The sequence below is a fragment of the Lepidochelys olivacea genome (genome assembly GCF_965140295.1).
Source record: "Lepidochelys olivacea isolate rLepOli2 genome assembly, chromosome: 8".
NCBI classification, from domain to species: Eukaryota; Metazoa; Chordata; order Testudines; family Cheloniidae; genus Lepidochelys; species Lepidochelys olivacea.
Window position 1 is genome coordinate 3,323,436 of NC_140418.1, and position 23,600 is coordinate 3,347,035.

General features: G+C 48.7%; 1 protein-coding gene across 3 annotated transcripts in view; it reads right to left on the reverse strand.

Annotated features, from left to right (window-relative positions):
- Positions 1 to 23,018, reverse strand: part of CYFIP2 (cytoplasmic FMR1 interacting protein 2) — a 77,792-nt gene extending 54,774 nt beyond the window's left edge. For 2 of the 3 annotated variants that reach the window (XM_084636362.1, XM_084636360.1), the window contains exons 1-8: positions 22,407 to 22,496; positions 12,826 to 12,978; positions 10,350 to 10,439; positions 10,043 to 10,120; positions 7,283 to 7,384; positions 4,915 to 5,096; positions 3,405 to 3,501; positions 2,237 to 2,365 (exon numbers count right to left, since the gene is read on the reverse strand). In XM_084636362.1, coding sequence (XP_084492488.1) covers positions 2,237 to 2,365; positions 3,405 to 3,501; positions 4,915 to 5,096; positions 7,283 to 7,384; positions 10,043 to 10,120; positions 10,350 to 10,439; positions 12,826 to 12,942 — 795 coding nt within the window. In that variant the 5' untranslated portion in view covers positions 12,943 to 12,978; positions 22,407 to 22,496. Of the gene's footprint in view, positions 1 to 2,236; positions 2,366 to 3,404; positions 3,502 to 4,914; positions 5,097 to 7,282; positions 7,385 to 10,042; positions 10,121 to 10,349; positions 10,440 to 12,825; positions 12,979 to 22,406; positions 22,497 to 22,998 lie in introns of those variants that run through there. The other variant, XM_084636361.1, reaches the window with a different exon arrangement.
- Between the last annotated feature and the right edge of the window lie 582 nt (positions 23,019 to 23,600).

Here is a 23,600-nt window from a genome sequence, read left to right on the forward strand (position 1 = left end):
GTCATTGTGATGAAACGATAAATAGACAGCATAGGTCAGAAGGGAATTCCCTTTTTATAGGGCATGAGAAGGCAATTTAGAGTAATCCATCTCCTGTCATCCAGTCCTAGCTTGTGGCAGTTGGAAGTTTAGGGACACGCAGAGCATGTGTTGTGTCCCTCACTATCTTGGCTAATAGCCATTGATGGACCAATCCTCCATGACCTTATCTAGTTCTTTTTTTAATCCATTTATACTTTTGACCTTCCCAACATTCCATGGCAATGAGTTCCACAGGTCGACTGTGCATTGTGTGAAGAAGTACTTACTTTCTTTTGTTTCTTTTAAATTGAATGCCTACCAATTTCACAGCATGCCCCCCAGTTCTTTTGGTATGTGAAGGGGTAAACAACACTTCCCTATTAATTTTCTCCATGCCATTCATGATTTTATAGACTTCTCTAACATATCCCCCTTAGTCATCTCCTTTCTAAGATGAATAGTACCAGTCTTTTAAATCTTCCCTCATATGGAAGCTGTTTCATACCCCTTCTCTGTACCTTTTCCAATTCTAATTTACACTTTTTGAGATGGGGAGACCAGAACTGCACACATTATTCAAAGTGTGGGTATATCATGGATTTATATAGTGGCATTATGATATTTTCTATGATATTATCTATCCCTTTGCTAACGGTTCCTAACATTCTGTCCGCTTTTTGACTGCCACTGCACATTGAGTGGATGTTTTTACAGAACTATCCACAATGACTCCAAGATCTCTTTCCTGAGTGGTAACAGCTAAATTTAGACGCCACCACTCTGTATGCATAGTTGGGATGATGTTTTCCAATGTGCATTACTTTGTACTTATATAAACACAAGGGGCAGGCCAGGGAGTGTTCAGCAGGTAACAATGTGAATCGTTAGTTAGCTGCCATGACCACCCTGCATTCTCTGTTCGTGAACTCTGACTATTGACCTCAGCTCTGACTAGGACCATGACTCCTGCTTGAACCAAGGAACACTCACATGGATCCTGACACCCGGTATTGACCCTCAGCCTGATCCGATACCAGTCTTTGGCTTGACCTTGGCCTGACTATTGACCGTGATACTGACTCTGAGCCCCGGCGGTTGTTCCTGCCTATCAAGCTCCTGCCACTAGTCCTGCCTACCTTCGCCTGAGATCCTGACACGTTCACTTTATGGCCTCTTTGGGGTCACGGCACAAATGCTGGAAGGAGCCCAAAGAATCCAACAATTGGTTCCATCACTGCTAGCCAGGGGCCTGAGCAGCACCATTCAGGGGCTGCTAAGTCGGGGAGGGGGGATTCAGATCCAGATCCAGGGACTGGTTTGCCACATGAGGCTGCTTTTGGCCCATGCAAGCAAAGAGCGGCTCCTAAACACTTGCGTGTGACAACAGAAGCACCACTTGACTGCCGTGCACAGAGCTCTCCCGTTCATCAGTGAGAGGCTCCACCAGTTGGCTGAATGCATGGTACAGCCATCGTATCCTCTGGGCACGCTGGGTTGGGTTGCAGACCTGGTAAAGGGTCCAGAAGGAGAAAGCTGGTGGCGAGGAGCGACAGGAAACAGAGTAAAGAGAGAAAGGAAGAAGGGAAAAAAAGGTCTGTGGAAGGAAAGCAGAAAGGACAGGAAGAATAAAGAGGAGAGGAGAGAGAACAGACTGAGAAAAGGCAGCCCAGTGACCTACTGAAAGCGCCGTACAGGGACGAGTCACTGCTCTGGCAGCTGGGAATGCCATGGAAGCAGCACACGCAGCCCCCGGGCAGAGGTAATGCTTCAGAACATGCCTGCGTGACCCATGTGTACAGCTGTGCCCGGCTCTGCTCAGCTGGACGGAACGTCATGGGGCCTGGAGGGGGAGAAGTAAAGGTAGGAAGTGGGGCAAGCAGTGGAGACTATGAATTCCCAATGGAAGGAAGGAGGAAAAGATTAAGGGAGGGAAGATGGAGAGTGGGCAGGACAGGGAGCAAGGTGGCTTTGCAGGAGCTTTGATATTCCTTGGAGAGGCTGCATCCTTGTCATTCTAGCCCTTGTCTCCAGAAGAATCTGGCTCTGTGTGCGTGGAGAGACCCCCCTCCCCACAAATCTGATACCACAAGGGAGGAAGGGAACAAAGGAAAGAAAAAGGGAGAGAAAAAACAGAGGTGGGAGCACAAAGGGATTTCACCGCTAAGAAATGGAACAAAAGCCAAAGAATGCGAGAGCGCGCACAAGCCGGATTTACCTTTAAGAGCATGTGCTTCTCGCTGGGCGTCAGGTACATCTTGTTTTCATAGTAGTCCACACAGATGTTGACAATATCCGCCAGCAGCTCCTCATAGCCAGGGATAACTTCCAGCTGCTGATGCAGACACTGAAGCACCAACACACCCCACATTAATCCCACAGTGGAAGGGCCAGGGAGAAGAAGGTGGAGGAAACGTTTGGAGGCTCGAGGAGCAAGATTTTCACCCTGCAGTTTGCAGACTGACAGGGCCCTCTGTGTTTCATTGAACGGTTAGTGGTTCTTAGTCATCCTGACCTTGTGTCGAAGGACACAGTTTCAGAACCAGGAGCAAGAGGAGAATGTCACCTGCTAGCCTCACCTGAGGCTGTATAGGAAATGTTAGCTCCACTACGGCACCAGGCATGAGAAACAAACCCCTTTTCTCCAGCTCTCAGGCCTTCAGGAACAACACTCCCTCCTTAGATTGAGTCTTCCAGTGTGGTCACCAGAGAACCAGGGGTAACAGCCAAACATAACACTGTGACGTGACAGGCAGAAGAGAAATGATCTGGCTCAAGAGGAGACTTTCCACTCTGCTAATGTCGTCTCTTGTCTTTGTGTCATGTTCCACCTCAACAGCACAAACCATGGGATCAGGAAGGAGCATTTTGAAGCCCTTTTCTGATCTGCAATCCCCAAGAAGGAGTGGAAGTGTGGAGTGTGGACCTTCCTGGCTCCATCTGTATTTTACATTGTGTATGTCTCATCTGGCGAAAACTCAAGGCATGGATACACCCAGTAGGTGAAAACAGGAACCTCAGTATGAGAGATTGAAGGGTAAATCCTCTACCAAAGAGACAACCTCATCCCACTCATCTTGTGTCTTTTTGATCCCCACACCTTCTTATTATCACTGGTAGCTGATACCCTGAGAACTCTAAAGTCATCCCAGATGTTCTGTTAGCTGGATGTAAGGCCTGATCCAAAGCCCACAGAAGTCAACGGAAAGACTCCAATTGGCTTCACTGGGCTTTAGATCGAGGGCATAATGAACAACGTAGTCATCTCAAGAGCCAAACCTGCAGCACTCTTAGCTCTGCCAATGCAATCATGCCTCCCCTTCCTGCACTAACTGGCAACTTTGCTGAGCAAGTGGTGGGAGAAAGAGTGAAGGAAAGCGACCTGCCTGTGTGATCCGATTGTGGTTCGCCAGGAACATGGAGAGGTTCTGGGATTCCTGAATAGACTGAGGGTCAGCCATCTTCCTCAAAAACTGGGCAGCTCTGAAAGGAGAAGATCCTGTGTTGTACAGGGCTCTTTGTATCATGTTATCTCTTGGTGGAGTCAAAATGTTGATGCCATGTTAACACAGCAGTCAGGTCATTTTACCCCAACACGTAGGTTGGGTAAAAAAAATACAAGTTTTATACAATTTAATAATAATAGAAACATTTTCATGATTTTCTTTTAATTTTAAATGAAAACAGCCTTTTCTATCAGAATAATACTTAGCCCTTACAGTGTCCCTCTTATCTATAAAACACTTCACAGTTCTGAGTACGGTCCATTCTCCCTGGTTTACAGACAAGGAGATTGTGACACAGAGAGGTTAAGTGGATATTTACCCATTTACACTGTAATCCAAGTCAAGAGGGGAGCCAGAACTAGACCTCAGACCTCCTGACTCACAGCTTAGTGTTTTGTCTTCTCTACACCAATTCCATCAGGAGATGCAGTTATCACTCTGCGATCTTTGCGTGCAGACACTGTAATGCTTTGCTAGTGCCTGAGAACCAGCATGTGAAGGTGACCATGAACAGCCCAGATTAGTTTTACTGTCCAAGGTGAGCAAAATGCTATTAATGAGCAGACAACATAACTGGTGAAAATAATAATAGCTAGCTCTTTAGAGTTTTTTATCCATTGCTCTCAAAGTGCTTTACAAAGGAAGTCAGTAACATTATCCCCATTTTACAGATAGGGAAACTGAGGTTAGCTTTTTAAATGTTATACCTTTAATATCCCTACGTGTCATTAGTAACACAAGCAAAGAATGCTTTGTTTAAATCCAAGCTCTTTAACCTGCCATGGCTGCCTTGCAGGTCTGCTGTCTCCTGCAGTCTGGTCTCCTCTATTTTGCTTGACTGATGACTGGTTTGCGTTGAATATATTCTGTAGTTTTAAGGGGAAAATCCCCCAAAGAGCAAAACCCTTTATGGAAACTTATGCCACTAAAACTCTAACGACATTCACGCAACTCCGAGGCTTATGCTTTGCATTTTTGTTTCGTTTAGTAGCCATCCGGCACTGCACAGCATTTTAGCAGAAACTGTTAATCACCTGCAAAATAATCTCATTAGCTCTCTCTAGTTAAGCTATTTATCTGACGCCCATTACAGTAGTATCTGAGCACCTCACAATCCTTAATCTATCCTCATAACATCCCTGCGAGCTACTGTCCCCATTTCACAGATGGGGAACTGATGCACAGAGAGACTAAGTGACTTGCCCAGGGTCATACAGGAAGTCTGATGGAGGAGGAACTCAAACCCCATGCTCTGGCTAGCATCCTAACCACTGGGTCATCTTTCCTCCTCCTGCCCTGAGTCAGGAGCAAATGAGACACAGCCCTGGCCATCCTACGCCTCCTCCCCGCACGCTACAGAAATGTGCAAGTCAGGTGATTCCCCTCCCACCTTTTGTAGGCAGAGTGGTCATTTTTGACGCTGCACTTCATGTTCTTCAGCTCATCCAGCACGGCAAACATGTTAATGAACTTCCCCAGCGTCAGGAGATAGGCCTCGGAGACAAAATCCTTCCTTCTCTCAGCATGGCACAAGCGCTTCACCTCGTTGCAGAACCGCTCGATAGCCTTGCGCTGGAAGACAATGGAAGGGGAACGTACTTAGTGGGTGTCCTGTTCGTGCTTAGTAGAACTATGTCATCCAGTGGCTCAGTGTGCACCAGTGTGCGACATGTCCCCATCTAACGATCAGCCCACCAAATGGAAAACAGCCCGTTACTGCCACTAGCTAATAGCATTCCTCCGCCGGCTCAGGTGGAATAGGCCTGCACGTTTAGTGCTGAGATGGGATGTCCACCCCACCCAAGGCCTGAGCAGGTTAACAGGGGCCAATTAACCTTATGGGCTGCACTTGGAGGAGAATCGGGAACGGATAAAGTCTAAATGATGAAGAAGCGCAGCTGGGCAGGGCCAGGCTGAGCGTGTATAAAGCCAGGAAGATGAGAGCAGGAGGGGGCTGCAGGGAGGAGCTTTGCAGTCATTCCCTAGAGAGAAAGGGAGTTGGCTAAGGACGAGGAGGAGATCTAGGGGGAAAGCGAACCCTTGGCTCCTACCCTGCACTACAGAGGCTAGCAAGAAGCCGGGGGAGGAGTAGCCACTGGGAGTGGAGAAAGCTCGGGCTGGTAAACCCAGAGATGGGCCGGGAGCTAGAGAAGTGAGGTAGGAAGGAGCCCAGGGAAACAGCAACTGGGTCTGAGACTGAATAGACTGTTGTTACTGGGCACAGGGTCCCTGGATTTGCACTCAGAACAGTGGATGGGCCCGAGTTCCCCTGACCTGGACTTGAACCGGAAGACTGCCTCCCATGGCATATGGACAAGTTGTCCAGTGGGACTTTGACACCCTTGAAGGACTAAATAGTGACCTGCCCGGAGGGCTGAGTCACAAAGAGGGAGCACCCCAAGTTCCAGAGAGAGAGAAAGAGGCCACGGGGCGAGCAACTGACAGAAAGGGGTGCCAGATGAGGCAAGAGCTAATCCCCAGACCCTGCCACCAGGATGTGCCCCAGCAGGGCATGTACGTTACAGTGCTGAAGGTTCCATGTTCAAACCCCACTGATGACAGATGAAGAGGCTTTGTTACAAATATCCCAGCTCATTTGAAAGTACTCTCACTGCTGGCCAGAGGAATGTGGGTTCAAACCCTGTATGAGGCCTTGGGCTGACAATGTCACATAGAGTGGTGAGTTCTGCAAGGTAAAATAAGGTGTTAAGCCAAGAGCCCTTCTGCTCAGCTCTTCAGCTCTCATGGCACTGAAAAAGAGCAAGGGAGAAACCTGGCCCCAGCCAGCATTAGAAGTGGGTATAGGTGACCAAGGTTCTGTGTGAACTCCTGGAGGACAGCCCAGTGATCAGTCTACATGCTCTGCCAGAACCTAGCACGTGATTTTGTTAAGTGCTTTGGGATGTCTCAAGTCTGAGCGCTGCTAAATTTAAGTCTCTGTGCCCTTATTTACTTTGGACAGTTCTAGTGGCAAGTGTAAAGGAAAGGTTTCCAGCCTCAGAAGACTTTCATTATCTGGGGTCACGTCCTCTTACAAATGGGTGGCCTGGACTGTGCCTGGCTTTGCAACCAGACAGAAGGGGAAATCTCTCCAAAAACACTGTCACCTCAAAGCAAATTGAATCTGGGGAGCTGTGGAAGTGGCTGACAAAAAGTATTAATCTGAGCAAAAATAAAAGGGGCAGGTGGTCTGGCAACCTCATGCTTGTTATCTTCTATCACATGTAATACTGAACTCAAATATTTCCCCCTGCTGCAGAAATGCCAACAAAAACACGGAGGTGTAAGTGCCTTTGTGTCTTCCTCAACACCCACCGTTCAGGATCTGGAGGGTGACTGTTCTCTCCTAACCCTTCATTTCCTTTCACAGAGCACTAAAAACATTAGTTGTTGTCTCTAAGTATTAGTGGGGTGGCGGCCTTATAGAAATACATTGCAGAGCAAATATCTACAGCAGGGCTGAAGCCACCTGGACCTTCATAAGCTTCTGGGCCCAGCTTTGCCCAAAGGCTTATGACCCGGGCTGAATTTTGAGTTTATAATTAAATCTGAGGCTAGGCAAGAGTTGTGTGCCTTAGAGATTTTGCTGTGAGGTATCCCTCATGACTACTGGCAGCTGCAAAGCTAAAGGGTGTCTCAGCTCTACCAAGAGAAGTTGGGAAGGTGTCCTCCAGGCTGGACTGGCAGGGAAATGAGATCAGAGAGCCACAAATACTGAACTGGGAATAGAGCTCCTGCCTCCCTCCTTCACCACTTACCTGGAAATACATGAACTTCATCAGCTTGGTGACCTCCGGCTCCAGAACTTCCACGGTCTTCTCATAAATTTCCACCCGGTTCGGCTGTTCGTTACATTTCACCTGAACAACAGCAACAAATGGCCATCATTAGCATTCCTAACAACATCTCTGGTTTGCACCGGCTCCCATCCTCTGATGATTTCAAGGTCAAAATGACAAGGTGAAGCCTGGCCTGGGTTAAGGAGGACAGTCGAGTTGAAAACCAAGTTTGTTGTTATGGAAGCAATTCTCAGACCTGGGATTCCTTTCAGATATTATAAACGAGGATGGTGGCCTGCAGCATTGCTCTGGGAAGCAAAGTCTTCTGATATATTTTTTGCCTGGCCATCAAACAGGACAAGTCCTGGCTTGATGTCATCACATGAAGATGAAAGGTCATTGCGCTGTAAAGTTGCACTGATGCCTCACATTGCAAAGTCACAAAACTCAAAGTGCATTCGAGGTTTTAATGTTCTTGCAGCTCTGGAACAGACCCGTTACGGTCAACAGCAAGTCATGGCTTTTTTGGATGAGTTGTGACTGTACTACAAAATGTTGTGGGGGCTTTATCATTATTATTAATTTTATTTTCAAATTAAAAATATCTTGATAGGTCACCTACATCCAGGTCATGGAAACCTGGATACGGGGAGAGGCTTATCCGAATTTCACCTGCTTTAATTCCAAACTCTGTCTCTTTAATGGACAGCCTGGTAAGAGTTATAAACGCTTATCCAAATCCGACATTGCCAAATTTCATGCTTCTCTGAATTCATTTGAAATTCAGCTCTGAGGCCTCTCTCAACTCTACCTCCACCCTCCTTTATGTGGGCACAATGGTGTAAGGGAAGATCCTCAACCCCTATTCCAATGAGTTTGCACCACTGGGAAGCTGCCTTAACAGCGTCCCTGTATAAGCAAATCCCCAAATGGCCAGCTCCATGCCACCCACGCACAGCCTCCCTTGCCTAAGGGGCACATTGAGGGCATGGCCAGAGCACACTCTGCTCCAGCGGTTCTCACAGAGGTAACAGCCGCAGGTGAGCCGATACAAACTGGCACAATCTACAGCAGCAGAGCGCTATCTTTATATCTGCTCTATCTTGTGTTTGGGGCTGAATCTGCTATAAAACATCTGGCCATAAAAGCACCTTTGCCCTTAGGAATTCATGTAAGAGATGCATTGAGGCAGAGCAGGGTCAGTGCAGCAAGCGACTCAGATAGGCAGAGTAACAGCACCAGGAGGGTAAAGATTTTAATCCACCAAAAAACCAAATCTTCGGTGGCATTCAATCCCCTCTCCCCACGCCGTGGCAATCTCTCTCTCTCTCTCTCTCTCTCTCTCTCTCTCTCTCTCTCTCTCTCTCTCGCCATCCATTCAAACTCTGCCTGCAGCATGTTTCAGTGATCGAAAGAGGCAATTATAGCACAGGAACAGAAAATCATTGGGAATAAGCAAATATTCAGGCAGGAGCACAAAGCCCCAGGAGGCTGCGACTCATGAAACCACCAACAAAGAACAGCCCCAGGGGAATTGCATTTTGACCTTTGCTGGGGTGCCACAAAGGCATAACCATCAGCCTTGTCAGCCATGTGGACATACGTCTTTGGCTGCATTGCACTACTGAGAAACCCCGGTGTCACTGTGGATAATAAAAGCATGTTGTATCTGCCCTGCTAAGAGCATCTACCACAGTGACGTAACACAGACTCACACTACAGCCTACAGGCCTTGAGCCTAATCCTGCAAGCAATCACTCAAGAGGACCACAGATGAGCAAACTTGTGTGTGAGTGTTTTCAGGATTGGGCCCTTCAAAATTTAGGGTTTTGTTGTAGCTAGAGGGGCTAGAAAAATGCCCAACTTTGGCTGGAAAAGGTGTCAAAAGTTATGGCTGGATCAACACTTAAATGTATCAGCAGCCAAAAAAACGTGTGTTCATCCAGCCTCTGGCAAGGCTGAACTCTGAACCAGGAGGTCTTCTTTGTCTGCATGCACAATATCTGTATCACACAGAGCTACACATACAGCTGTGGCGTGTGTGTGTTATGTGGGGGTTTTTTTTTTCAAACTTTACGTGATGTTTAAATCTCAGTGGAAGCCCCCAAACAAGCCAAGTTTGAAATCATCCCAATGTAACCTGTGGAATAGAATCAGGGGGAAAGTGTCTTCCAAATTCAGCTCCGCTGATTTCACTCTAAAGCCCAGATCCTAAAGGTATTTAGGCACCTAACTCCCCTTGAAATCAATGGGAGTTAGGCACCTTTGAGGATCTGGGCCTAACTTCTCAAAAGCAAATCAACTTTGAGCTGAAACAACTTCCAGCTCCAAAGGAATGTGAGAAAGCGAGGAGCATCCGAAGAAGAGGGGTTAGAATGGAAGCTACAACACAGCTTTAATTACAGCAGGTGCTACCCGCACTCCTCGTAACAGACAGAGATGGGGCCTGCCCTGGGCACAGCACAAGTCCTCAAAGCACGTACCCCAAAGCTCTGCAGCTACGATAGCAGCTGTCTGGTGCTGTTGGTACTGCAGCCCACGCCCCTCTCCTCTCCAGCAGTGGGATGCTTGGGCTGGTGGGGTCAGTGTAGTCTCATACCAGCTTCTCACCACACCCCAATAAGGGTCTTCTCTCCTTCTGGTTGATTTCCCCAGCACAGATCAAGGCATTTGTAAGTGACAGCCAGCTGGCTATTCTAGCATGTCCCTTCTGGGAAGGAATCCAATGCTATTTCTTACCTGGGGTATGGCCCGAGAGCAGCTCCTCCAAGTGTAAAGCATCACTGCGTATTCATGTCCTTCTTCCAGCATTTCATTCTGCAACATACAGAAACGTATGGCTGTGGAACGCCCACTAGAAAGAACTATGGATCAGCACCACAGGGACCGAGGGTATGTCTACCCTGCAATCAGAGGGGCGACTGCAGCGTGGGCAGGCATATCCAGATAAGCGTCAATTAAGGTAAATACAGCCATGAAGACATGGTGGCGCAGACCCTGGTAGGGGCTAGGAATGCAAGGGTCCTGGGTGGGCTTGGAGACTCACCATGCTCGAGTGCACCGTAGCCTGTTCGATGTACCTGGCAATGCCGGTCACAAAGGCATTTCTGTCTTCAAAGTTTGTGTCGAAATTAGCCTGAAGACACAACAAATGGTCAAGGGATAAAGCACTGTTGGATATTTGTTAGGGTCCAGCTGCTCCAGATGGCCAATAGGGCTTAAATAATTCATTAAGAAGGAAGATCCCAAAAAAACATGTAATGACTCCCCCAGTCAGGTCATCTGCATGGACTGATCCCAGCACCCTTGGGTCTAAAAGAACAAGTTTCTCCCTCATGGTCAGGTCCGTTCAGTCAGAGGCAGAGGCAAGCTCATTAACCTTCATGCTCCAGCCTCTGGAGGGGGACAGAGAGCCACACTTTGTTAGCAGGGGTTACCAAGAATAAACGGTGATAAAGGGCAGGATAATATCCACATTTCCAAGTCAGGCAGCCCCGAAGGTGAGAATGTGTATGAGGCACCAGATCTGAAAACTAACAGCCAAGGCCTAGTGGTTGCTCTTGTACGTAGATGCGCTGAGAGAAAAAGAAATGAAGGGCACTGACTTCTGGCTTTAAGGCCCTTGCTGCTGCTCAGACTAACTGACACAAGGCTCCAGCCTGCTCCCACCGACGTGAATGGCCATAGATTGGGGCCAAAGGGAGAAAAACAATCTAGAGCTGTCAGAGGGCAGCCTGCCCCTTTAAGAGACAAGAGGCTTGGGGCCAGTCTGCCCTATTCAGTCAGCCCCACCCCACTACACCTATGCTGGGCGTAGGACTTAAAAAAAACCCAGGAGACCCCAGCAGTGTAGGGCTGTCTGCGGAAGAGAGCAGGGAGAGTGAGGGTGGAGGAAAGCCCAGCAGCTGAGCACTGACTGGGGGCGGAGGGTGGACAAGCTGCTCCGGCTAGGACCTGGCTGAGGGCAGTGACCTGCTAAGAGCCATTGGTAGGAGGGTAGACCTGACCTGGATGATGGAGGCTAGTCAGTCAGACAGGCCTTTGCCACTGGCAGGATGCCTGTAACAAGGGAGCTTCCACTCAGGGACTGTGCTACCCCAGAAGTGGGCTGGAGGCGATGGTGGGCGCAGGCTGAAGATCATTGTGGGGAAACTGAGGTGGAAGTGCTGCGATGCCAGGTCTTGCTGCGAGGAGATGCTCTGGGACGGTGAGGTGCGTAACAAGTTCCTAGTAATATGAAGTGGCAGCTATTGCAGCCACGAACACCTGCTGGGAGAGCTCCTTACTTACAGGCTGACCCTACTGACAGCGTGAATAATTTGCTCCACCGAGGACCTCAAAGCACTTCACAAATAATGAATAGCTGAGCTTCCCCATGCCACTGTAGGGTAGGTTTTATAGAACCATCTTAGAGAGAGGAAAACAAGGCACAGAAAAGTACAGGGACCCTATAGAGAGTCAGGGGAAGATCAAGAACCCAGGAGTCCTGACTCTCAGTCCCCTGATTCCAGGCAGACTTGGATGTGAACTAATCTAAGATACAAATGTATGATGCTGCTCCTCTCCAACACTGCCAACAAAACTGGCTTTGGTGAAATTGTATTCACTTCAGTAATTCATTCCTCCCAGTGCCTGGATTAAGAGTAGAGAGACAGGACCATGAGGCTGCTCTCCTCCTAGTGTTACAAGGGGATCTGTAGTGTAACTGTCGGGAGACTAGATATCTACACAGCACATGCATTTCTGGGATAATGTAGCTGGGGAGAGCCAGCCTGAGGACAGGATTGGCGGGGTGGAGGGCAGTGGTGAAGGCTAGCAGCCAACCCCCGGGGTTAATCATGATAGGGAAACAGGCTTGACCAGTTTATCCAGACTCAGGTTAGCCCAGGTATTTTAGATTCAACCCTATTCATGCCCGGGTGGGCTCCCTGCAATGGGGCTGTCTTGGACAACTGCGCTCTGCCCTCCAGCGTGCTCACAGGAAGCTGGCCAGGAAGGAGTAAAAATACTTGACAAGTAGACAAATTAAAAAGGATGGCAGGGTTGCCTCGGGAGGGCTGGAATTTGACCCACAAGTGCCCGTAGAGCTGATAACTTGTACTAGATGCTAACGCTACAGCACGAGTGCCCTATCTGACCCAGTGAAACAAATTTTGCAATCCTACATGCATGACAAATCAATCACTGCACACATAGTTACACATTAACATGGGGAGCAAGCCAATTGAGAAGGCAGGAGTGTGGAGGGGGAGAGTAAATATCCACATACTATATATTACCTGGTGTATATATTATAAGATATATGCACTACATAGAAAGAGGAACCAACAGGACCTGTGCACAGCAAAGCAAATCTTGTGACCTTTTACTGTTGCAATAACTCTCCTCTGTCCTGTATTTTCTCCCATACTTTGCTCCTCATCCCTTACTCATACTGGTCTGCAAACCACCATGCACACCTATTAGGAGTTACCATTCTAAACCTCGCCTCACCGAGCCAAAATCTGGGAGCTGATACATACCTGGTACATGATGGAAGAGGGAGGTGGCTCAATGCATGGCTGCTGGTCTGGCAGCGGTAGCTCCTCCAGCAGGTCCACATTGGACAAGGCATCTTCCAGCGTGACGTGAGTGGTCATGGCTCTGGATTTTCAGACGATGTTAGGGAACATTAGCTAAAAATTCATAGAAAGGGAGTGAAGGGAAATGACCCAGCAGAACAAACCCATTCCTTGTCTGGATTGCATTTCAAGCACTATCTCAGGTGCCCTGTCCAAACAGCAAGCTAATAGGTATCAAAATGTTTCCAGTATTGAAATGAAAAGATATTGCCAGAGACGATAGCTTAGAACTTATCTCCGTTAGAGATTTTTGCATCGGGGCAAAATCCTGAGTGTAAATGCACGGCACTGGTGTGAACTGGGGCTTGCTCTTGTTTACTCTGATATGAAACTGGTGTAAGCCTCATTTTACATCAGTGCAACGTATCTACACTGAAAGTGTGCACCAGCATAGTGACAATGGTGCAAAAATCCCTAATGTAGACAAGCCCTTAGGGCGCTATGCTTCAGGTTTTAAAATACCATCAGACCTTGGAACCACGGGGTCAAATCCCCACAAACCCGATTCATCCCTTTGAATGTTCAAAGTGGATAAAAAGGGTTTCTATCACCCTTCTATCTTTGAAAAAATGCAGTGCAAAATAGGAAAGCATTCATTATCTGCCAAGTGGTGCATGGGGCTCTAACTCCTCCTAAAGCCCACGGGAGCCCCATGGCTAGATTGTCTCTGAAGGTTTCCCTGAATCCTGTGCACCTGTATCTCTTCTCTGGTTAGTGCCCTCCAAGTACAACAAGCATAAGCAGATCTGAGAGCCTGGACTGACAACCCAGAGCCTGATCTGAAGCTATCTAGTGGCTAATTACTGCAATTTAGCTATTGTACTGCCACACACTGAGGCCCTGATCCAAAGCCCACTGAAGTCAGCAGAAGACTTTCCATTTAATTCAACGGGCTTTTGGATGAGATGGCATGTTTCATCTTTTTTTGTTGATTGCACCAAAAACTGATGTAGGCAGATGATGAGGCTGTGAGAGCTGGCTTTCCTACAAATATTTAAGCCTCTGCTGTGTTTTTATTGCTTATCCTTTGGGATCCACAAGGCCCCATTGTGTTTCTGCCCATAGAGCTGCAGAATATGGGAAGCTTAAAGGTGGCTTAAATTTGGGGTGTATTGCAAACTGTAAAAATTACAAACTGTCACTTTAAATCCTGAGAGGATTCCTGGTCCTGCTTGCAGGCTACAAATTGTGTAGGAAGCATGCAATCTTTGTCCACAGCAGTCAGTCTGCAAAGAGCCAGCCTTAAAGGAAGGAGGGGTGAGTTGTGCCACTCTACTTGAGGGAGCAACCTTCTCTCTCTCTCTCTCTGTTTTTAGTTCTTGTGTGTTTAAGGTTCTGGATTTTAAGAAAAGACCAAAACGTAAAACACCCAGAAAAGATCAAAACATAAAACACTCTAATTTCTCATTGAAAACCATCAACATAACAAGAGTCACCTTTGCACAGCCCCCTCTCTTCCTGTGCTCAGCACAGTGAGGAACTCATTGAGAATCAGGGCCTATATTTTTATTTATTCAGCTAGCTTCCAGGTTCTACAATGTCTGAGCCTGTCAAACAAAACCCATCTAGCTGAGCTGGCACTGGTCAACCTCAAACTTGCAAGACATCAGGGGGGGTTCCAAATAGTCTGCATGAAATGTTTAATTCTCCTCTCAGTACATACACAGAGCTCTCACTGACAGTCATGGGGGTAACACACATGCTAAGGGAAGAGATGCATACATCAAATTTAAACTACCATATTTTCTGCCTCTCTTTTAAGATTCAGTGCGCGTAGTAGGAATGAAGGAGAAGACAATCCCATGCTTACTGAAATCCTTTGCCATTTTAATTTAATGACGACACAAAGTGCAAGGCAGTGGAGAATCAGGCCCGATGCTTTCAAACTGAAGCCATGTAGAGCAAGCCATCTGCAGAGAACAAAACTACCCCATCCTACTGACTCACTCTACTTTCTCTTTCATCCTCCATCCCCTTCTGCTAAAATTACTGTTGCAAAGCACAGCAACAGTCAAAACCCTATTCCCACCCTGATACGCTGCAGTCAGAAACAGCTTCCTCTTTGCCCCAGACGGTGCTAACGGGCACTGCACCTGCTGATCGAGGAGGGGTAGGCCATATTTGCAGGATGGGGGACTCTCTGCCGGGAAGCAGGGACCCTGAAAAAGATTTGGGGATGGTGGTGGAACATGAGCTCGCAGTGTGACTCTGTGGCCAAAGGAGCTAATGTGATCCTGGGATGCTTAAACAGGGGAATCTCAGGTAGCAGTAGAGATGTTATTTTACCTCTATATTTGGCTGCTGGAATCCTGTGTCCAGCTCTGGTGTCCACAGTTCAAGAGGGATGTTGATAAATCAGAGAGGGTTCAGAGAAGAGCCACGAGAATGATGAAAGGATTAGAAAACCTGCCTTATACTGACAGACGCAAGGAGCTCAATCTATTTAGTTTAACAAAAGGGGAATGTTAAGGAATGACTTGATTACATAGTGAACAAATATTTAATAATTGACTCTTACATCTAGCAGAGAAAGGAATAACATGATCCAATGGCTGGAAGCTGGAGCTGGACAAATTCAGACTGGAAATAAGGCATACATTTTTAGTAGCGAGAGTAATCAACCATTGGAACAATTTACCAAGGATCAAGGCGGATTCTCCATCACTGACCATTTTAAAATCAAGAGTGGATGTTTTTCTGAAGGATCTGCTCTAGCAATTATTGTGGGGCAGTTCTGTGGCTTGTGCTATACAGGAGGTCAGACTAGATTATCACATTATCATTATCGTTCTGGCCTTGGAATCTAGGAAGCTTGAATCTTTCTCAGTGGTAGTGCTTTTCTCCAGCCTGCTCCCACCAGTCTCTTTCCAAACCTCATTCTCCATTGCCTTCAGCATCTCCTTTTCAAGGTTCCCAAACCCAGCTCTGTACCCACCTCTGCTTCTTACGTCCATAAGTAGCCGCAGGATTGGGGACGTGGGTAGGACAAAGAAAGAAGCAGACCATTTAATACCATTGTATATAGCCATGTATCCCAGCTTTATTGTAGTCTTGTTATTTCTCAAGCTATAAGGCAAATTCTAACTACTCGGTGTTAGGATGAGACCTTCGGGGGACAAATTACCCCACATCTGCCAACTGTGGGGTTCTCACCCCTTCTTCTGAAGCATTTGCTGCTGACCACGGTCGGGGATGGAATACTGGACTAGATGGACCAGGGGTCTGATCCAGTCTAGCAATTTATAGAGTCATAGATTTTAAATCCAGAAAAGACCATTCATGCCTCCTGCATAACACAGGTGATTGAATTTCACCCAGTAATTCCTGCATCAAGGCAAATAAGTCCTGGCCGAGCTTTTGCGTGTTCTTCAGAAAGTCTTCCAATTCTGACTTAAAAACTTCAAGCAAAGTCCATCGGTAAATGGTTAATTACCCAATTCCTATATTCCTTTAAATTAATTCTTCAGTGTTAACACACTGTGAAACTTCTCAGATCTGTTCAAGTTTCCATGGGACTTTTATTTGTATTTAATCAAACATCTTTATTAATGTTCTTGAGGGCAAGCCCATGTTAGCGAAAGCATGAACTGTGAAATGGCTTGATTAAGTCAAAAAATACAAAGAGGTGTCATTGTATGTGCCACTTGCTGCGAGTTTACCAACAACTGAAAATGTTGCTGTGATGACCTGGTTACTTAATTTTATCTTTCCAGCTGCTCAGTTTGTCTTATTATCTGTATTGCAGTAGCATCTGCAGCCCCCAATAAAGGTTCAGGGCCCCATTGTGCCTGGCACTGTACACACACGTAATGCAAAGCCAGTCCCTGCCCCAAAGACCTTACAGGCTACGTATAGGAAAAGAGGCAGCAGGAAGAAACAACGAACGGATGAGGAGAGCGCATGGCAATAGTGAGACCGTTAGGATTAGTGTAACAAGCAGTGGTCACAGCCCATCAGCGGTCTAACTGTTGTCAAGTGTTTGGTAGGTGTCATGACATAGATGGATTTAAAGGAGGAGGATGTAGTGGCCTTCTGGATTTAATTAAGAAGGATTTAATTAAGCTCTTGCGTGTCACCAGAGACTCAGCGTCCAAGTGCTAATTGAAATGTTCCCTACACACAATAAAGCACAACAAAGAGCTTTCCTCAGAAAGAAAAGTAAAATCGGACAGTCCCTTTCCTGATTGCCATTGCAGCTGTACACACATGGGCAAAAGAACAAAAGAATATACAGCCATGTCTGTTTGTAAGGCAGCAGCAGGGTCTAGTGGAGGGGATGCTGCGCTGGGTGGCGGGCGATCTGGATTCTAACCCCACCTCTGCCACCGACCTGCTGGGTGACCTTGGCACAGCACGTCCCTGCTCTGTGCCGCTCTTTCTCCTCCCACTCTTTGTCTGTCTGGCCTGTTTAGATTATAAATTCTGTGGGGCAGGGACCATCTCTCACTATGTGTCTGCAGGATACGTAGCATGATGCAGCCCTGATCTTGGATGGGAGGCGGAGAGTGTCTCTGGGTGCTACTGGAACACACATAATAACAGCAATAATGAGAAGCTGAATAATCTTCAGGATGAATACTCAAGGGACCCATCCTCGCATCCAGGGGAGAAATTCTTGCTTGATGAGATTTAGGGGTTAGGATCGATGCTTTGCTTCTGCTGAATTGTCTTTGTTTTACTACTGTAGAATCATACATAGCCCTGAAAAGCCAGGAACACCTCCTTTTTAACCATTTTACTTGGGGGAGGGGTTTTTCTTTCTTCCCCTTCATGGTACTATACTCTGGGGAACTTGCCCATGGCTGTTCTGAAGATGAAACAAAGGGCTGTAATCCATGCAATATTTTCTTCTAATCTGTGGAATTTTGCGTGCAAATGCCCAAGCCATACAGAGAGACTATACATTTGAGAGAAAATTAGGCAGTGACCCTGATGCAAAGCAAAATTTCCCTCCTTGTCTTTTTAATGCAAGGTTTTTAAACAGTAATGCTGAGGCTGGAATGGTGAATTCATCTGGTGCTCATCTTTGGCCAGTTAAGGCCATTGTATTCTAACGACCAAACCAAACTAAGAAGAGTGTGTCTTTTCCCAAGAATATAGCAGTGGGGTCAGTGATCAAAAAGCCAACGTCGAGCAGTAACCAGCAGCAGCCACCTGTGCCTCCTGGGCAGGATCTCTGACATTCAGAGATCTCAAAAGAGATGATTGAGCAGTGTAAAAACGGTTTGAGCTCTGTTTGTGGTTCACTGAGGTGTTTCCTGTGTTGTCATGCCTGAGAGATCATCCTTGCAACAGAAATGCAGTCAGCTGAAAGCACAACAGCACACACACCCGGGGTAGATTACTTCACACGTGAACATGGGGCTTTTGCGCTTCATTAATATATGCACGCAAGGTGGATCTTAATCTTTCAGACGGGAAATATATCCTGCCATATCTGTCGCAGACTCAAGCACCAGGGAGCAAGAAACAATCACTTACAACTATCCTTTTTGGTATTTATCATGTGATGATTCTCTTCCCTGCACCCACAGGCAGACCAGAGAGGCAACTTTACCAAATGGCATCACACCTACAAACCTCACAGCTGATTCAATAACTTTTGAGAGGCAGCCAAACATTAGCATTACAGGATCCAACCCAAGCTATTAAGAGTTATTTTCATTTAATTGCACCTTTCATCCCAAAGGATCCTCAAAGCAATTTATATCTCCATCACCCATTTCTCAAATTCTCCAACAAGCGCCTCCATGGTTTTTCCTATGCTGCCCCTTATGCTTGGGAGGAACGCCTCACAAAATTCCACTAAATTACCACATTGTCCTCCTTAAAACTGTCGTCTGCCATGATACCTACCAAAAAAACCCCTCTGAACAATGGATAAGCAGCTGGTGTGCTGTGATTGCTGCTTCTCATGCTGATCAGTATCAGCTCATTATAACTTTGTGCTCTCCATGTCTAACTGCTTTATAAACCTGGTGTCTCTCATCTTCTACTATTGCAAGCTCTTTGGGGCAGGGACTGTCTCTTTGTTATAACACTGTTGAATGCCTAACACAAAGGAACCAGGGCCTGTAGACTTTATAGAAATAATAAATCTATTCACATAAACACAGCACAACTAAGATGCAGCCAGCAAGTGATATCCAGCACTTTGCACAACAATGGCCAAGGACAACAGGGCCCAGCTTTTCAAAGGATGCCATACTTTAGGAATTTCAAGGCCCATGCAGAGCAGACAGGATCTCAGGCATGAAGCTCTCATCAAAAAGACCCTACAGAATTAACTGCATGGAACTGGATAGATCTTCCTCCGAAGGATAAAGGGATGAGTCAATCCACACAGCATTTCAATTTGGGATTCAAGTGTGGGTCCTCTATTTTATGCCTAAAGCTTAAAACAGGCTCCAAGTATTTGCCATGACATGTCTTTGGACCACAGAGTCTCTTTTAGCTATACCCCTAGCTATGATCTACAGACAAGTCTTGATTCTTCAGAGTAGTATAACTTTTGGGGGAACCCTCACTCAAACTTGGGGCAGGATTCCAAACACCTGGTGCACTATATCCACAAGCAGCCTGCCAGCCAGCAACAGTGAACCAGCTATGTGCTTACCCAGAAGTTGCAGTAGAGGAGAGAAAGGGAGGAAGTGAGTTGTGTTGTTAGTTCTAGTCAGCTTGCCCTGATCCAGCAGACGAGACTCATGCTGGTGCCAAAACAACTGTAAGGGTAGGGGATAGGGAAAGAAACAGCAAGTGCTAGAAGGTGGCACCTTTAGTCCTGCTGCCTGTAATACCATCGAGACCAGGCTGCAGTGTCATGGGGAAACAGGCAGAGAGAGGAGTGGCAAAGTGGGCCATGTATGAGAAAGAGCACAGCTCTGGGGAAGAAAGATGAATTTGTGGTTAGGGCACTTGTCTGATACTTAAAAGACCTGGGTTTGATCTCCAGCAATGCTGAAGGCTCCCTGGGTAAGGCGCTAAATTTCTCTGTGCCTCCATTTGCTAGCTGTAAAATGAAAATAATGCTTCCCTCCTCTACAAGGACTTTAGGAGAACACCTCGTCAACGTTTGTGAAGTGCTCAGATACTCTGGTGTTGGTACGGAGATACTCATTTGACCAAAAAATTCATGCAAGAGGCACAAAAGTAAGACAGTCGAGTGCTATTTTGGGAAGACGAGATGTTGCTAATATGGGTGAGCACATTAGAGTAGGCTATGTCAACACTACAGCCTATGTTGTCATAATTTATGATGCTTGAGGTGTGAATAACCCCCCCCCCCGAGGAACATAAGTTACACTGACTTAAGCAGTCATGCGCACAGCACTATGTCAGTGGGAGAGCTTTTCCCACCGACATAGCTTCTGCCGTTGGCAATGGTGGTTTTATGATGCCGACAGGAGAGCTCTCTCCCATCAGCATTGAGTGTCTTCACCAGACGCCCTGCAGTGGCGCAGCTGCATCGGCACAGCTGTTGTGCTGTAGGTGTAGACATGGCCTTAGTCTAAGAATAATCTTGGTTGCTTAGATGGCAAGAAATAGTTGGAGTACTTCCTGTGACATTAAATGTCACACACAGTCAAAGAAACATCATCCATTGTTAGTCAGTCATTTAAAAAGTAACTTCCTCTTTTTCTTGAAGATATGCAAGTTGATAAATTATTAATTATTTTTTATTATTATTATTGTATTGTTCCGCCTTGGGTTCCTCAGTAGTCATGTTTGTTGCACGGACCCTGGTCTGAGAATGGAAGGCATCACCTGATAACATAGACTTTGCTGTGCACACCAAAAATCAACTGTGCACACCAAGGCTAAATTCCTTTCTCTGAGAAATTACTCTGGATTTACACTGGTATAGCAGACAGCAGAATCTAGCCCCAGAAATCTGTCAAGATGACTAACATCTGGCAATCCTGATAATCTATAACGTGAGCATGGGTTTTTTTTTAGTTTCCTATGTAGAGCAGGAAGGCTTAGGTGGTTTAGTGATCTGACACAATTAAAGTGAGATACTTGTGATCCAAAAAACACAGCTACAAACCACCATACTGAAAGCAACGGATGACTAGGAGGGCCAAGCTATGCAATATCCTCTTCCTTGCCACAGTATAAATGTTCATCTCTAGAAGCCACCTCCCACCCCCAAACCCCAGCAAATACACAGAAGCAAGCACAAAGGTTTCAGTTTGCCTCTCACTGCTCGTTCCTGATCCCTTCAGAAATTTCCTGCAAAATCCATTCACTTCTTTTCACTCAGGACTTGACTAGCACCAGAGCCGGAGTTAACTTGTTTCCCCTTATTTCAAACCCACTCAAACGTCATGGCTTTGAAAGTTCGACTCATCTTGCACATCTTGTTTTGAACACGTCTCATGGCTGAAAAGTGGCCGTGAGTTTAAATGATAGGAGGAGAAAAAAAGGTCTGCAAACTCTGGCTGGTCTAGTGATGAACCAAAAATACAGTCTGCAAAATCACATATTCCACAAAGTTCACATCCATAATTTCCACCCTCAATTCAAACTGCAGCCTCTTCTGTCTGCTCTCTTTCAGTGGAACCAGGGGAACACTATGACTAGGGGAATACCTTTTATGATGATCCCTTTACTGTTTGGGTGTTCACCTCTGCTACTCCCTTGCTCCTGTTATTTTCTCTTCTGACTATTGTGCATCCCATCCGATTTCCCCTGGAGCATTCCCGCTATTCATATACACCCAAATCACTGTGTCTGTGCAGCATCTCTCTGCTAAAATTCTCTAATTCAAAGCTGCCATTATTACTAAACCATGAGCAACTGGGGGCGGGGGGGGGGGGCAGCTGTGGTTTGTTGTTGCAGTCAGGAGGCGTTTGCTCCCCTGGCTCCCCCAGATTGCAGCACTTCCTTCCAACCACTAATTCTAGTTTATCACATTTTCCGTGCGGAGTGAAAAGGAAAAAAAAAAAAAATTAGGCTTTTTTGACTGCCTAGCGTGTGCCCTAGAATAAACAAGGAGGCAGTGAATATTGCAGGTACCCGAAGCATTCTGGGATAGATCATCTTGTAATCGCGTCTGCACGGCTAATCCGGGCCCTGTCTCTCCCTCTGCCCCAGGGGGACGGCAGCACCTGCCTCTTGTGCTTTGCAGGGGGGAGCCCAAATCCTCCTTCCCCCACCCCAGACGGTGGCATTAAAAATAAAACCAACCCAGGCCAGCAAGGCCAGGGGCGGGGGCCGCCGGGCATCCCAAGCACAGCCCAGGGCAGGGAGGTCTCGGTGGCAGGGGGCGGCAGCCAAGCCTCTGCCAGCAGCCCCGCCAGCGGGCAGCCTGCTCCGGGCCGGGGGAGAGCGGGGCGCCTGGCTGCTCCTGCCCGGGGGTCGCCCCGCTCCGGAGCCCGCACAGCCCGGGCAGGGCGCAGAGACGCGGGTGCCCGCGCGGGGCCCGGCCCCGGGGCCCTCCGCCCGCATCCCCCCGGGTTCGCCCCGCTCCGCCCGCTTACCGGCCGCGGGGGAGGGATGCTCGGGAGCCGCCGCCTCTCGCTGCCGCCCGTCTCGGTGTCGTACACACACAAAGCGCAGGACGCGGCTGCTGCAGCCAGTGCACTTCCTGAGCTCCCCGCTGCGCGCCCCGCCGCCGGGACCGGCCCCCGCCCGCCCGCACCGGCCGCCCGCCCCGGGGATGCAGCCTCCGGCCCCCGCCCGCCCGCCCGCACCGGCCGCCCGCCCCGGGGATGCAGCCTCCGGCCCCCGCCCGCCCGCACCGGCCGCCCGCCCCGGGGATGCAGCCTCCGGCCCCCGCCCGCCCGCACCGGGGATGCAGCCTCCGGCCCCCGCCCGCCCGCACCGGGGATGCAGCCTCCGGCCCCCGCCCGCCCGCCCCGGCCGCCCGCCCCGGGGATGCAGCCTCCGGCCCCCGCCCGCCCGCACCGGGGATGCAGCCTCCGGCCCCCGCCCGCCCGCACCGGGGATGCAGCCTCCGGCCCCCGCCCGCCCGGCCGCCCGCACCGGGGATGCAGCCTCCGGCCCCCGCCCGCACCGCCCGCCCGCACCGGGGATGCAGCCTCCGGCCGCCCGCCCGCACGGCCGCCGCACCTGGGATGCTCCGGCCTCCGCCCGCCCGCTGCACCGGGGATGCTCCGCCCGCCCTCCGGCCCGCTGCACCGGGGATGCAGCCTCCGGCCCCCACCGCGCTCGGGGGTTGACAGGCTGGTGCAGCCCGCACAAAGCGCCCCCCTGCACAGACAGCACCCCCCACCTCCCCCAGCGCCCCCCTCTCTACTCCCCCCCACCGCGCACCCCTGCACAGACAGCACCCCCCACCTCCCCCAGCGCCCCCCCGTAGCCTCCCCACAGCACCCACCCACACCCTCCCCCAGCACCCCCCCACACCCCAGCACACACACCCCCACACACCACAGCACACACCCACACCGTCCCACTCACACCCTCCCCCAGCACACACCCACCCACACACCACAGCACACACCCACCCCTTCCCCCCAGCACTGACCCCCACCCTCCCCCCAGCATCCTCACAGACCCTCCCACCAGCACCCTCACACCCCAGCACACACCCACCCACACACCACAGCCCACACCCACACCTTCCCCCCAGCATCCTCACAGACCCTCCCACCAGCACCCTCACACCCCAGCACATACCCACACCCTCCCACCCACACCTTCCCCCAGCA